General features: G+C 42.3%; 1 protein-coding gene across 6 annotated transcripts in view; it reads right to left on the bottom strand.

Moving 5' to 3' along the window:
- The window catches only part of LOC311224526 (uncharacterized protein), a 49,796-nt gene extending 34,890 nt beyond the window's left edge, over nucleotides 1-14,906 (bottom strand). For 5 of the 6 annotated variants that reach the window (XM_084309548.1, XM_084309549.1, XM_084309551.1 and 2 more), the window contains exons 1-4: nucleotides 14,761-14,906; nucleotides 14,480-14,532; nucleotides 14,262-14,276; nucleotides 7,287-7,362 (exon numbers count right to left, since the gene is read on the bottom strand). In XM_084309548.1, the coding sequence (XP_084165674.1) occupies nucleotides 7,287-7,362; nucleotides 14,262-14,276; nucleotides 14,480-14,532; nucleotides 14,761-14,782 (166 nt within the window). In that variant the 5' untranslated portion in view covers nucleotides 14,783-14,906. The remainder of the gene's footprint in view (nucleotides 1-7,286; nucleotides 7,363-14,261; nucleotides 14,277-14,479; nucleotides 14,533-14,760) is intronic. The other variant, XM_084309550.1, reaches the window with a different exon arrangement.
- Nucleotides 14,907-15,168: the final 262 nt, after the last annotated feature.

The raw sequence follows: 15,168 nt of genomic DNA, 5'->3' as shown, positions 1-15,168 counted from the left end.
ACACACAATGCATAATGAAACTAACAATTAAGGTGGCTAAAATGACATGCAAGTACAGAAACAGAAAACAAAAAAAAGTATATAATAATATTTTACCGTATACAGTGTATATCCAACGAAATTACCAATTGTACCAATGTCTTATACAGGATATACTCCTAATACCTATTATCTAAAACCCTACACACATATGCTCCAGCTCGAACCCCCCCCTCCCGGACCCCTCATTGGATAGTACAGTATTGTATATATTTTTTAAACTGAATCAAACCATAAACAAGGTGGCCTGATGTTAGATCCTAATGTGAAAAACTGATTTTATATGTCTACACTTTATGTGCTCATTTTATGCCTGTCTTTTTTCTGTTGTGAAGCACTTTGAGCTGCAGTTTCTGTATGAAAGGTGCTATACAAATAAAGTGGTATTATTATTATTATTATTATAGTAAGTGCCATACAGATATCGAGTGTAATTTTGTAAAATGTCTGGCGACACCGGTAATACGGGTGTTGTCATAAGGTCATTTGTCATGGAAAATAGTCACATCACTGCGGCAACGCTATACCAGGTTCACTCGGGTGTTGCCATGTTGTAAACTGGCGCCAGAGAGCTGATTACCGGACTCTAGGCAAGGCTTTGTGTAGCGACACCCTTGTGCGTTCAAATGGGCCAACGTTATAAGATATTGGTATATTTCCCGATATACACAGTCCTTCCTTCCCCAAAGATCTCTTAACCCCAATAAACCCACCCCCATCTTTACCCAAACTGTCATGATACCCCCTATAGCAGTGTTTCTCAACTGGTGGGTCGCAAGGCCATTTTGTGTGGGTCGCGGATGTGTGTAAAATAAAATAAAAAATAAATTATCTTTTTTTTTGCACTACCTATCTTTGTGAAAGTGGCTTCTCAGCTCTGATCCAGCTGAAGACAAAGCAGAGGAACAGATTTGACATTGAGCATGACCTCAGAGTTGCTTTGTCTACCATCACCCCAGACTTTGAGACTCTTGTCAGGAGCAAACAACATCCCCAGTTATCCCATTAGTTCCCTGGGATGTTAAGCTAAGAAGTCTGCTAAGAAGGATATATTATTATTTATTATTATTATTTTATTTCATTGTGTTTTTAGCCCTAGTTGCACTTTTTTTGCAACCCCAGTTATCCCATTAGTTCCCCCAAACTTACTGAAGGTCTGTTATGTTAAGCTAAGAAGTCTGCTAAGAAGCATAATTATTTATTATTATTTTATTTCATTGGGTTTTTATCCCTAGTTGCACTTTTGTTGCAACCCCAGTTATCCCATTAGTTCCCCCAAACTTAGGTATGTTATGTTAACACATTAACTGCCACGCAGTTTGCCCCTCTCATACCACTCTCTGCCACCACTCTAAGCCTATGGAGATGTTCACCTTCTTTGCAGGGCTATAACTTTTTAAATTGTATTGCTAAATTGACATTACTATGGCCCATTCAACATCGATTATCTATCGTTCAGGATGTAGGAACGTTATACCTTTTCATTCATAGATTCATACGAAAATACCGTCTAGAATATAAATATGTTTTTATCATTTTCTGCAGTAATTCCTAGAGCGTGAGTTATAGGCATAAACGCATATATAGATTATCAACTGCCGTTTGTTGCAGATTTACGCTATATAAAAAATTTCAACTGTACATGATCCTAAACGTTATGACTCATCATGCGCGGATGAACAGGGGGGGGGGTTGTTTATAATTCCGTGATCGTCAGTAAATGCTTTATGTAGTATGGGTGATATATTGATCAGAGAGGTTTGCATTAATAATAATAAACAATCACGCTGAAAGTAACGTTACTGTCAGCTTACCGTTCGCCGATGAGACTGGAGGAAAAATATCCCACTTATTTGACGTAGATCGACTCGATCCATTACCGGTTTGTATGGCGAAATAAACACCCAAATCATATCGATTATTGAGTTATGGCAGCGATCCATATACACGGATGTGTGTCTAGAGTCCCGCAACAATAATACTGCCGGACGCATTTCCCAGATGCACGGAGATCACCAGAGATCCATTTCCGGTTCTAACTCGCCCGATCATCCACCAGGCGGCGGTATTGAAGCATTGCACGGTTGTGCCGAGTCCCACTGTCTCAGCCGAGGCTGGGTGAGGGAATTATGAATACCATGGCGAAATAAATGAAATATGATCTCAATAACGTCGTACGCCGTGGAATGGCGAAATTCGCATGACCTTGAAACCCGTCGTAAGCCGTTTTTGGCGGTGGATGTGTTAAGCTAAGAAATCTGCTAAGAAACATATTATTTATTAATGTTTTATTTCATTGGGTTTTTAGCCCTAGTTGCACTTTTGTTGCACTTGTTTGTGTTTATTTCATGTTGTTAACAGTGCATGAAAGATTGCGTATTACTGCAAAAAGAATTTAAAAAATTTAATAAATCATAGTGGTTCAAAAATGTGGGTCGCGACTTAATGACTAAGGAAAATGTTGGGTCCTGAGGCTAGACCAGTTGAGAACCACTGCCCGGCCTATAGTATACGTTGCATCTTCCTGTTTCCCCCGCCCCTTCCGGTTTTTATAAGATAAGATAAGATATTCCTTTATTGTTCCCCTTGGGGAAATTCAGGCATCGCATTGGGGAGGGGGGGTACAGGTAGTAGAAGACATGATACAGGTCATAAAATTATAGTACAGTGGAGAAGTAAAAATAAAAATAGGAAGTGTAAACATATAATTAACTCTGAGCATGTGCACAAGCTATAAAAAAAAAAAAACATGGCGACACAGAATTTGGGCGGGTATCAGGAGGATTACTGGGTTTAAACAGCAGGGCACGGCTGTGGAGGTTCCCCCGGGGGAGGGCGCAAACGAGTTGAACACGTTTTTCAACCGCTTTGACCAGGGTAGCCTCTACACCACCCTCCCCCACCCATCAACAACAGAACCCCTCCCCACCCCCCACACACCCATCAGCACCGGCACCCCACCCGCAACATCAGCAGCCTGCCCACCACCTCAGCCAAAAGCACACTACCTATGGAGACATCAGCCCCAACCCTGACCATCACTAACAGCCAGGTCAGAAGAACTCAGTGGTACACTGGTTGAAGAAACATGGCTTGGTTTCAAAACCAAATTCTCAACAATACCAAATGACATGGCCCCCCTAAGAACCACCAGGGTAAAAAAAAATCACGCTGAGCCGTGGATGCACTCCGAAATATTGACCACTATGAAAACCAGAGACAAAAAATGCTCTGAGTTTCATAAGAGTCAATCAAAGCTTACCAAAAGCTTGAGCAGTGAACTCCAAGCCCACGTGACCGAACTCAAACTGCAAAGAAACAGACTAAGAAATGACATTAACTCCATGATCAAAACTGCAAAAAAGAATTTCATCAATGACAAAACTGAGGAAAACAAAAATAAACCCTGTGAACTTTGGAAATTACTCAATAATCAACTAGGCTGCAGTAAAAAGCTTAAAACCAGATTTTCAAACATAAACAAAGACGGACAACACGCTCATCACAGACAAGCTGGATGTGGCCAATTACTTAAACATTTTCTTCACAAACATACCGGTAGCCACAACACTGGTAAATAAACTACCCTCCCACTCAGGGCATTTTGTGGTAGAACACATCATAGCCTACTACAATAACCTAGGGGTCCGCAAAGACAACTTCAAACTAGTAATAATAACAACAGCTGAGGTACTTAAAAAACTGAGCACTCACCAACCTAACAAGGCCATGACAACATCCCCTCCAAATTCCTCAGACTGAGCAGCCGCCATCGCCCCAGTCATCACACACATAATAAACCTCTCCATAAAACAGGCACACTTCAAGTGTTCAAAGACTTCAAAATTGCGAGAGTAACCCCCCTGCACAAAAAGGGCAGCAAATTGGACCCAGGCAACTACCGCCCTGTTTCTATTCTTACCTCCATCTCGAAAGTCATGGAAAAAATAGTATATGAACAGGTCGAAAAGTACCTTGCAGAAAAAAATCTAATCTACGAATTCCAATCTGGCTTCAGAACATCCCACTCCACTGACACATGCCCTCTCTATTTGAAAGACCACATCAAACAAGGTGGACACAGGCAAATACTGCGGCATGGTCATGCTGGACCTACAAAAGGCCTTCGACACTGTCAGTTAGGGCTGGGCGATTCTTGCTCAAATGTGAATCACGATTTTTCTCTCTAAGAATTGAGATCACGATTCTCTCACAATTCTTATTTCTTCAATAAAATCATTTAAAAGGTTTAATACAAAAAAATCGTCATAACTTAGAAATGAGATTGCATAGGTGATAGGTCTATGAATCGAGATTGTGATTTTTTTTCGATTAATTGCCCAGCCCTACTGTCAATCACTCCATTCTGATTGACAAGCTAAAAGCAATTGGTTTTGATAGTCTGCAACTTGTTCCTGTTCGCGGACGACTCAGCCCTGCTGGTCTCTGGCAAGAACAAGTTACAGCCTTACAGGTTGAAAAAACCCTCAGCTCGGAACTCGGCAGAATCTGCACCTGGCTCGCTGATAACAAACTATCATTACACCAGGGGAAAACAGAGTCCATTCTCTTCGGTTCAAATAACAAACTCAGCAAGACCGACGGCTTCTCAGTTACAGTGGGTGACAATATTGTCACAAGGAAAGATGAAATTACATACCTGGGTTCCATCCTAGAGGCAAATCTTTCCTGTGACAAAATGGCATCCAATGTAATCAAAGAAATCAACCAACTAACTAGATTCTTGTACCGGATCTCCTCTCGTAAACAAGAATACCCTGAAGACTCTGGCAGGAGCACTCATTCAATCAAGCACTTCATGGTACCAAAGCACCTCAAAGGCACTAAAAACTAAATTACAAACATCACAAAACAAACTGGTCAGACTACTGCTTGACCTTACTCCTAGAACCCACTGAAGTTCACCCCTGCCCACTTTGACAACCTAGGATGGCTTAGAGTAGACGACAGAGTACAGCAACTTGCAATGGGCCTGGTCTACAAGATACATTATACCACCCAGGTACCCATGTACATGTCAAAATACTTCCCAAAGGTCAGTGAATACCACGACCACAACACCAGAGGGAGCTCCACAAATCATGTCAAACCCAGATTCGGCACAAACAAGGGACTAAACACGTTTCGCAATTATACCACATCAATGTGGAACGCCCCACAGCTGTAAAGGAATGTGAATCACTACCCACTTTCAAAACCGCTCTCAAAGAGCACCTACGGGAGACTGCAATTTGAAACTGGCCCCTGTAAATGTCCTAACCCAACCCCCTCCAATGTACAGTCCGGTCAGTTTTTTTTTCACTCCGGGTTAGCTTTTCTGTTAGCCTGAAGCGAGGGCTTTACCCGATCGCCTGAAATACTTTTTGCGATGCCGAATTCAGTATGCAGTAAAGGAATATAGCATCAGCCAATGGACATATCGATCTACCAGATGGCGATCAAGTAACTGGGAAATTCTTTTTGGAATCCAACCGGCCACAGGTAAGAGGGATTTGACGTCAATTTCAATCTGATCGGGCCTTGTTCTCATAGCCATCCACCCGGTCAGCAGGGGAGGAAATTAGGCCACTTTACTGGCCAAATGCTAGTATTTTTTACGTTTGGCTGGTAAAAAAAATCAGATACCCGCCAGTTGGCTGGTAAGCCAAAAAGTTAGTTTCCTCCCCTGCTGGCGAGTATACAAAAAAAAAAACATTCTGCAATCACTGCACTGGCAAACAGTGCGCGTCTTCTGAGTGTTCGCTTTAGTTGACAGTGCCACGAGAGCACTGCACAAGACCACCCGCGGACATATAATGTTTAATAAACGTTTGCGCAGTACTGGCCAACCCGCGGACATATAATAATAAAAGTCCCGCGGTACTAGGCTAGCCATCAGGAGCACTCGCAAACAGATAACGTTAAACACAGCAGAAGATGGAAAACAGACAGACTGACCAACGGGGAACTGCATCCAACCCTAGTACAACCCTCAAGTATAAGTTACTAAGGACACATTTAAATCACAGAGGTGTAATGTTAGTCTACTGGAACTGTATACAGTGGTTAGCTTCTAGTTAGCGTTTTAGCTATAGCTGCTTGCTAGCTAACGTTAGCCCCGTGTGCTCAAAGCAGCCAGCTAGGTGTATCTGTTATGACTATAATGTTTCCAAAAAAGCACCGGACTACGACGTAAGGTTAGACATTTTATTTCATGCTCAAAAGCCCCTGGCTTGCACATCGCAGTCACGAAAGGGGCTAGCTCAACCAGTGCACTGTGCACAACAGCACACCAACCCAACTGACGTTACCACAACACTTGACGGTACTTCACAGCACTGTCGTAAGACCACCGTGCTGTCTTAAAGGCACAGTGTGCCTACCCAGATGCATACACAACATTGACGCGGCTTGACATACAAAGAAGTAATTATCACAATTAGTGATAATTTTTGTCTGGTAAAAAATCTGTTTGGCTGGTAAAAAAAATCAGATACTCGCCAGTTGGCTGGTAAGCCAAAAAGTTAGTTTCCTCCCCTGCCGGTCAGCGTATGATGTTGCAATAACGAATGCCGTTATTGGTAATCAATAATCAGAAACGACTTCCCCCGCCCCCCCCCCCCTTTCATGCATTCATGGTGGAACATGATACCAATCATATGCATTTAGATTTTTAACTCTAGCTTGTGTAGGGCCGAAACGCCAATCGATTTAACTAGTGATGCACCGATGTGAAAATTGTGGCCGATACCGATAACAGATATTAATATTGCTGTTCTGGCCGATACCGATATTTACCAATGTCGATATCTCTGTATAGAAAACACTTTTTTATGATGATCAAATAAATAGCTATTTTCCAAAACGCATTTATTTTTTTTACTTTTGTAACTTATTTTCAGAAATGACTGATATTTTGAAACTATTTAAGGCAATCTTTATGGCATATTGAAGGGAAGGTTTATACTGTCAATTGACAATGACAATGGACACATAGCAATAATATAAAATATAGATTTAGCTCTACAAACAACCTCACGCACAGTGAAAACTTGTAATGAAAAGCTGGACTCAGAGTGGGATTAGACGGCCCTGAATGTGTTAACAATTGTGTGTATTGAGCTGTACTGTATTGTACCCATTCTGCAATCTGTTAATACAATTTTCAATCAATCAATCTATTAGTAAATTACCACCGAGTGCTCTCTAGATTTTACCCATAGCCAAACCCATAGAAAACATCTCACCAAATAAGCCGAACTGGAACGCATCTTGGAGAGTCTTCCCTGTGGCTCGTCCAGTAAATAAATCCACCACAGTTTCCTGAAAGAAAGGGAGAAGATCGGGCAGCCTTAACAACCATCCAATATTTTTTGACGAAGCTCTCAAAATGAAGAAGTGAATCAGGAGCCTGGCGGCCTGGTGGAATAGAGGCGCTGCCGACAGCAGACAACAGGGACTACTCCTACTAAACCTACTTGGCCTTTTACGAGGTGGTTTAAGCCCTCTCTGGACAACATTAGTGGAGATCGGTGATTTGATTCTATGTAGTAGCATGCAGACAGGAAGAATCAACCAGTCAGTCACCAGAAGTGCATTCATTTTCTATAGAGCAAGCAGTCTGGGAATTGGGAAACACCAGATATTACTAATGATGATATTACTAATAGTTTGCCGGCACCAGCGAACAGATTACCACATCGGGGCTTGTGGCAGTCAGTCCATCAACAGCCAATCCTCATTTCTCTACTGAGGTGACAATGGCTCTTAAATAAATTACCGTACTTTTCGGACTATAAGCCGCGGCTTTCCCCCCCATTTTTCGACCCTGCGGCTTATATAACGGTGCGGCTTATATGTGACTCGACGTGACCAAACCCGAAAATGTAAAAATCTAAATATTGCTTTTTTGACTGCATTGAAATGTTATTTATCTGTTCCCTTATTTGCTAAACTTAATACAACTTGTAAATGAGTTAATTCTTGTTATTTGTCCGACAGTATTGTGTCCCAATGCTAATTGGGTGGATTTGGATGAAGGGCGCTTGTTTTTATTATAGCCTCCTCCCGTTTTGCCAGTACTGTGGTAAAACTGATAGCGTGTGGTTTAGGAACAGGGAGTTTTTCACAAATCCAGCGCTCCCTTTCTTGGCTGTGACGTAGTCACGTTACATTCGGAGACAGACAGTCGATCTGCCAATTACATCCCACGGCTTGCACCCACCTCTTCTTCTTACCACCAATCAGAAGCTCTCGTTCGTTTATTTACCTCCGGATTGTCAGCCATTACTCTACTCGGAGCTAACGTTATCTCCCCGCCAGCCACATTGACAAGTACCAGCGCTTATACATTACTGGCAAATGTCTTGTTGCACTTGTGGCAACGAGCGTTGTCAGCATCGACTTTAGTAAAATAGACCCAGACTTTTTTTGAGGAATTTAAACGTCGCAAACTAATCTTGTTGGCCGTTTTCTATCTCTCCTCCCTCGGTCTCTCTCTGCCTGCACGAGGGGGCTGTGCTCTTACACACACTCACTCACACACACACACACGGGTGCTGTCGAGAGCAGAGCTGTCTACTCGGCAGCACCTGTGTGTGTGTGTGTGTGTGTGTGTGTGAGAGTGAGTGTGTGTAAGAGCACAGCCCGCTCGCGCAGGCAGAGAGAGACCGAGGGAGGAGAGATAGATAGATCGACTTTAGTAAAATAGACCCAGACTTTTGAACATTTCGTTCTGTCCGCCATTATGAGAGCAGAGCTGTCTGTAGCCTACTCGGCAGCGCAGCACCCGTGTCTGTGTGTGTGTGAGTGAGTGAGTGAGTGAGTGTGTGTGTGGGAGGGGAAGAGAGGAGAGATCACAGCAGGCAGAGAGCACAGAGCTCCCCGCGCAGACAACTGCCAACAAGATTAGTTTGCGACGTTTAAATTCCTCAAAAAAAAACTCCATAATTTCTTGAGTACCGATAGCAGTACCGATGACGTCGGAGCTTATAAATACTAAAAAAAAATTAAAATTGATAAAAAAAAATATATATATATATATACAGTTAAAAAAAATATTATAATACAATAAATATCGGTTATCGGTATCGGCTTGAGGAGCATAAAGTTATCGGTATCGGTGTCAAAAAATCAATATCGTGCATCCCTACTTCCATGTTGATCAGACTTCTTGCCAGCACAAGGAGCCAGCTGGCTCCGCCTCTACATATCCCAGGTCAGTCTAAGCGACTGACCTGCAGTTACACAGGGATAGACGATAGGGGGCGCTTTTTTCCATTCTGAGCTCCTGTAGGGGCTGTTGTACCAACGGGAGACTCGGTTGATGAAATATGATTTCAGATCGCTAATAAAACAATAAAACGATATTTGTCGTCGTGGGTACTCAGTGTGGGGGCTAATAAAACGAGATATGTCGTCCGTGGCACTGAAAGGGTTAAATGTGCACAAGTATTTGTATTTCACTTGGTTTGGATTCCCTCCTTCACTGGAGACTGTACCGTCTGCCCCTACTTTAGACCAGCCATCTCGTGGGCCTTCTATAATACTTCAAACACAACTTTTAAACACAATGTTTCCTAGCTAACAACAACAATCTTGTTGTAACTAAAAGATTTTCTTGAAGAAATAATTTCCTAATTTTAACAAGATTGACAATTGGCCAATAGCAAACATGGCCTACATTAACCAACATGACATGAAACTGCTGTGACAGCACAATACAAGTCAACCAATTTAGTTTGCTTCTTTCTTGCATCTCAGACTTATACAACAGATATCCCAGTTGCAGATTATGTGCTTCAGTGTTTTTCAGGTTATTTGTCTTGGTGACAGGCAAGGCTCAATTGGTGCTGCTGGTATACATGATGCAACAGGAGAAACACTTGATGTCAATAGGAGCTTAGAACACCCACAAGAACACCCCCCCACCCCCTCCGATTAGACAGTCTCCTCCCCACCGTATGTATATATTCTCTCCCCACCGTATGTATATTTCTCTCCCACACCCCTCCTAATGTACAGTCCCCTCCCCATCATATGTATATACTCTCTGTCAGGATCTATGGGTAACAGTACTGTATATTTGCATATCGTATATGTCACAAATGTAACAGTACTAAATACCTATGCCGTAAATGTCATGTATGTTGTGTATGTCATAAATGTCACTATGAATTGAAAATGGGGGACCCTGATGTAAACAAGACAAATGTCTTTCTCTGGTCTGCATCCCCTTAACACATTCCCGCCCAGGCACGGATATATCCGGCTTTCGATTCCACCCGTTGTGGACAGAGGCACGGACATATCCGCGGGAAGTTGTTATTGCTTTTATTCCATTTTAATAACCTGTTCAAGGTCGCCGAGCGGCACTGCAGATTTACCCTACTCTATGAATTCGACAAGGTGCAATACCGGCCAGATCCACTTAGGGGCGCTATCGTGCTACTGCAGTGTGCCCTGTGGCTGAACGGATCAGTCTTTTTCTTTTCTTTCAATGGAGATTTCAGTAGCAGGATTCTGGATCTGCAGCCTGTAGCTTGGATTACGTTTCGGATCGCAGATTTCACCATGCAATAAGGGGATTTATCATCAATTTATCATCAGCCAATGGACATATCGATCTACCAGATGGCAATCGATAACGGGGAAATGCTCGGGGGGGGTTAGCCCGGACCACGGTAAGATCTTTTTCACGTAAATTACAGCCCAATCGGGCAGTGTTTTGATAGCCATCCAGGCGATCGGTCTATGTGGCTAGTAGACGAACACGGTTATTGGTAATCAATAATAATAAACAACGTCCCCCGCCCCCCCCCCCCTTTCATGCATACATGCTTTGGGATAGTCCCGATCATATGCAGTTTGAGTTATTTCTGTAGCATCTGTAAAACGGAAATGCCATTGGATATAACGTTAGCAGCTATTAGCCCTATAACTAGCCTTCCAGAAAATATACTAGACCAAATCCGGTATAAAGCTTATATTCACGGCGCTATAAAATGAGAACCTATTGATGAATTATTTTTTCTCTTTAAGCCATTTTGAAGGGACGGTTTATGGACTCAATTGACAATGAGAATGGACAGATAGCAATACTATAAAGTATAGATTTAGCTGTACAAACAGCCCCACGTTTGTTTACATTCCCCGTTAATTAGACTCAGCCCAATGGCCCCGAATGTGTTAACAATTGTGTGTATTGAGCCGTACAGTATTGTACCCATTCTGCAATCTGTTAAATAAAGTTCTCATTCATTCATGAAGAATCATGTTGTCATTTCCATGGCCTGAGAAATTCCAATCAATATTTATTAACATGAGCTACTGTACTCAAACCTAAAAGGCAGGAACCAGAGAGACTCACACTTGTGAGAAGGGATGGACACGAGTAATGTTTTCCCAGATCGAAGTAGTGCTTAGGGGAATGTTTTCTTTTCTTTTAAGTAGGGATGCACCGAAATTTCGGTGGCCGAAAACATTCGGCCGAAAGAGTTTTTTCACCGAAAATATATCACCGAAAGTAAAAGAACATAAACAACCTGTAACCTAACGCGTGTTGTTGTGATGACTTAATCAAAACGCGGCTTCAGTCATTACATGCGCAACGTGAGCTCTTCAGTCCTGCGTTCTGGCAGCCTGTGATAATTTTTATGTAGATTGGTAGCGAGCTGCAGCGGAGTTCTCCTCTCCGGTCTGAGACCAATAGGGTCCAGCTGCAGCGCCGGAGAATCCTCTCACTGGGCAATCCTGTGGCAGCCACGAACCTTCTTTCTATAGAAGCAGCTCGGATGTTCAATCAATCAATCCAATAACACACGCTCGTCGCTCACTTAAAACAGCGCACCTCCCAGCTGCTATATAGAAAGTAGTAGGTTCGTGGCTGCCACAGGCTTGCCCCTTGAGAGGATTATCCGGCACTGCAGCTGGACCCTACTCGCGGAGACACGCTGTGATAACTCCTCTTGGGACTCGGGAGTCGCGCTGTTTCTATGTAAACTCTGCGCGCAGCCCGTCCAATAAATGCGTCTTTAACATGCTTTATATCCTCGCCATTACTATATGCCCGTCGCGGTTAAAAACCTTAACTAACGTTAGCGTTAAGCTAGCTAACAACGCTTCAGTTCCTCTTTCAATCGTCTTTCTTAAGCTACGTCATCCCCCGCTAAGAGTCACGGGAGATGTAGTATATACAAGTCCTTCCATGTAGGCTAGAACGCAGTGAATTATGACAGTAGTTAAAGTTTCTTTATTAGTTGTCAACTTGTCATACAAAAATACAGAGTACTTTTATATAAAATGCTTACTGTAGCCACTACAGTAACATCATTAAGTCTGCTATAAGCTATTCTCCCTCTTGTGTGTGCAGATCTTTATGCAGTTTTAAAGCACTGTGGCTTTGTTCTGAATGCACTTGGTTGTAGTTATCCTACAGAGAAAAGAAAATACACTTGACTTTTATTAATATTATTTAAGTTAAGTTTTGCCATAATCATGTCTTTTGTCATAATCAGGTAGCTGAACAAAAAAATTATATATATATATATTTCTATTAATCATTTTCGGCCTTTCGGCATTCGGCCAACTGTTTCCTATTTTCGGTATCGGTTTCGGCCAAGAATTTCCCATTCGGTGCTTCCCTACTTTTAAGTTTTAATGCATCCTAAATCGCATGCCAGCAGCAATGACGAGATATTGTGCAGTCACACACAAACAGAACAGTTTGGACCGAGTGTATTTCCCGTCAACTATTGTAATAACAAACACTGCAACAAGAAACAAACGTGGGTCCATTGAGAATGTCAATGTTGTCAAGTTGAAACAGTCTATATGAACGCAATAGAGCATTTTCCTCTTCTCAACATCCACAGTGTTTGAGTAGGGGGTATCTGCAGAGCCGCAGAGCCAGGCTGGACGGGTTGGAGGCGGGGCTTCGTGGTCTGGACAAGTATTAGTGGTCTGGAAAAGTATTGCGGATGAGGGGGGGGGGGGGCTCTCTCGCTATGTGTTGGAGTGCGCAATGTGTATGCGCATGCGTGTGGACTGGAGCACGTGAGAGTATAAAGAGTCCATTTTTTGAAACCCGTCCAATCTTTCGCCGTCGACTCAACCACTTCAACCATTATCTAAATAAAAAAAATCTAACCCTAACTAACCTTACTGTCATGCACTTGTCCTAATAAACTAACCTACACTGTAGCACTCAACACTTTATGAACATTGTTACTGAGACGAAAGTTAAGTTTACTCTATTATTACTAGATCTGGTATGTCATAAATGTCTAGATGTAGCAGTACTGTCTATGTACAAGTTTACTCTATTATTACTAGATCTGGTATGTCATAAATGTCTAGATGTAACATTACTGTCTATGTACCTATGTAAACGAGACGAAAGTTAAGTTTACTCTATTATTTCGCCGTCGACTAAAGACTCACTTCTTCAACCATTATCTGAATAAAAAAAATCTAACCCTAACTAACCTTACTGTCATGCACTTGTCCTAATAAACTAACCTACACTGTAGCACTCAACACTTTATGAACATTGTTACTGAGACGAAAGTTAAGTTTACTCTATTATTACTAGATCTGGTATGTCATAAATGTCTAGATGTAGCAGTACTGTCTATGTACAAGTTTACTCTATTATTACTAGATCTGGTATGTCATAAATGTCTAGATGTAACATTACTGTCTATGTACCTATGTAAACGAGACGAAAGTTAAGTTGAAAATGGGGGAAGGTAAGTTGAAAATGGGGGATCTATGTAAACTAGCATGGCTTTGTCATTATTCCAATGTACCCAACCCCCCCCCCTCCCCCACCTCCAATGTACAGCCCCACCCAAGACCCAACCCACCTACCCAACCTCCTCCAATGTACAGTTTCTATGTCAAATGTATGTCAGTATTCCAATGTACAGTGTGTCCCCCCCCCCCCCCACCTCCAATGTACAGCCCCACCCCACCTACCCAACCTCCTCCAATGCACAGTTTCTATGTCAAATGTATATACACGCTTTTTCTGGATTTTTTTAGTATCACAAACAGTACTGTATTTGAAAATCTGGTATGTCATAAATGTATAGATGTAGCAGTCTGTATGTCGTGTGTGTCATATGATGAATTGAAAATGGGGGACCCTGATGTAAACAAGACGATAGTCTTTCTCTGGTCTGCATCCCCTTAACAATTGTGTGTATTGAGCTGTACTGTACCCATTCTGCAATCATCTGTAAAAAAAAAAAAAAAAAAAAAAAAATTTCAATCAATCAATGCTACTGAAATGAATGACCATGGGAACCTATTAAGCATATTATACATGGACCTGTGTATAATGACATGTTAACTGCTTAATTAACCCAAAAACCAAGCCAGATGACTAATCGTTAAGGACCATAATAAACCATATCAACACAATAGTCTTCATACTCACGTGTGTGGACATAAGTCTTGATTTCTCTCGAATCCTAGGCATAACAATTTTCTCTGTGTGGGGGGAGAAAAGTGACAATGATTATTTGGGTATTTAAAATGGTATATATAATCGCATGGCGTGAACTAAATCGACTTGAAGAATAGCTAACGAAACGTTACGCCACTGTCTTAGTATCGACCTCATAAATGTAGCTTGCTAGCAACTAGCTAACTTTGGTTGAAGTGACGACGAATGTGCCAAGTTGGCTAGTAGTAGTACTAGTAGCTAACCGCTCTCACCTGTCTTACTCTTGGGAGGCATTTTGTCAATGGGCTAGTAGTTACGTTTTTCTAATTAGTGTCTGGTCTAATCAATGATAGTAATTGATTAGTAATCATCAATTGTTTTGTGCCAAGGAACTGGCTGTTCGAGCGAGCAGACTGCCTTCCGCGTTGTTGTTCTTCAGCAGCACAGCAGCGGTGTTCTTCAGAGTAGGGTATATCTGCAGTGCCGCAGCCCCATACATAGGTATTGCCTCCTGTATGGGGCACGTCTATATTAATGCCAGCCCAAGAGTGCTCAGCGGCGCTCTCAGGTCCGGCGGTCTGGGGGCGTGTTACTGTTCCGCAACTGTAAGTTACTTCCGGGGTAGGCCTGATTGGCCCCGACAGGCACGTGACGCGGCAAACTCAGGACGCGCAACGAGG

Source organism: Notolepis coatsorum (assembly GCF_963971535.1).
Source record: "Notolepis coatsorum genome assembly, chromosome: 3".
NCBI lineage: Eukaryota > Metazoa > Chordata > Actinopteri > Aulopiformes > Paralepididae > Notolepis > Notolepis coatsorum.
This window is presented reverse-complemented; position numbering and strand designations above follow the sequence as displayed.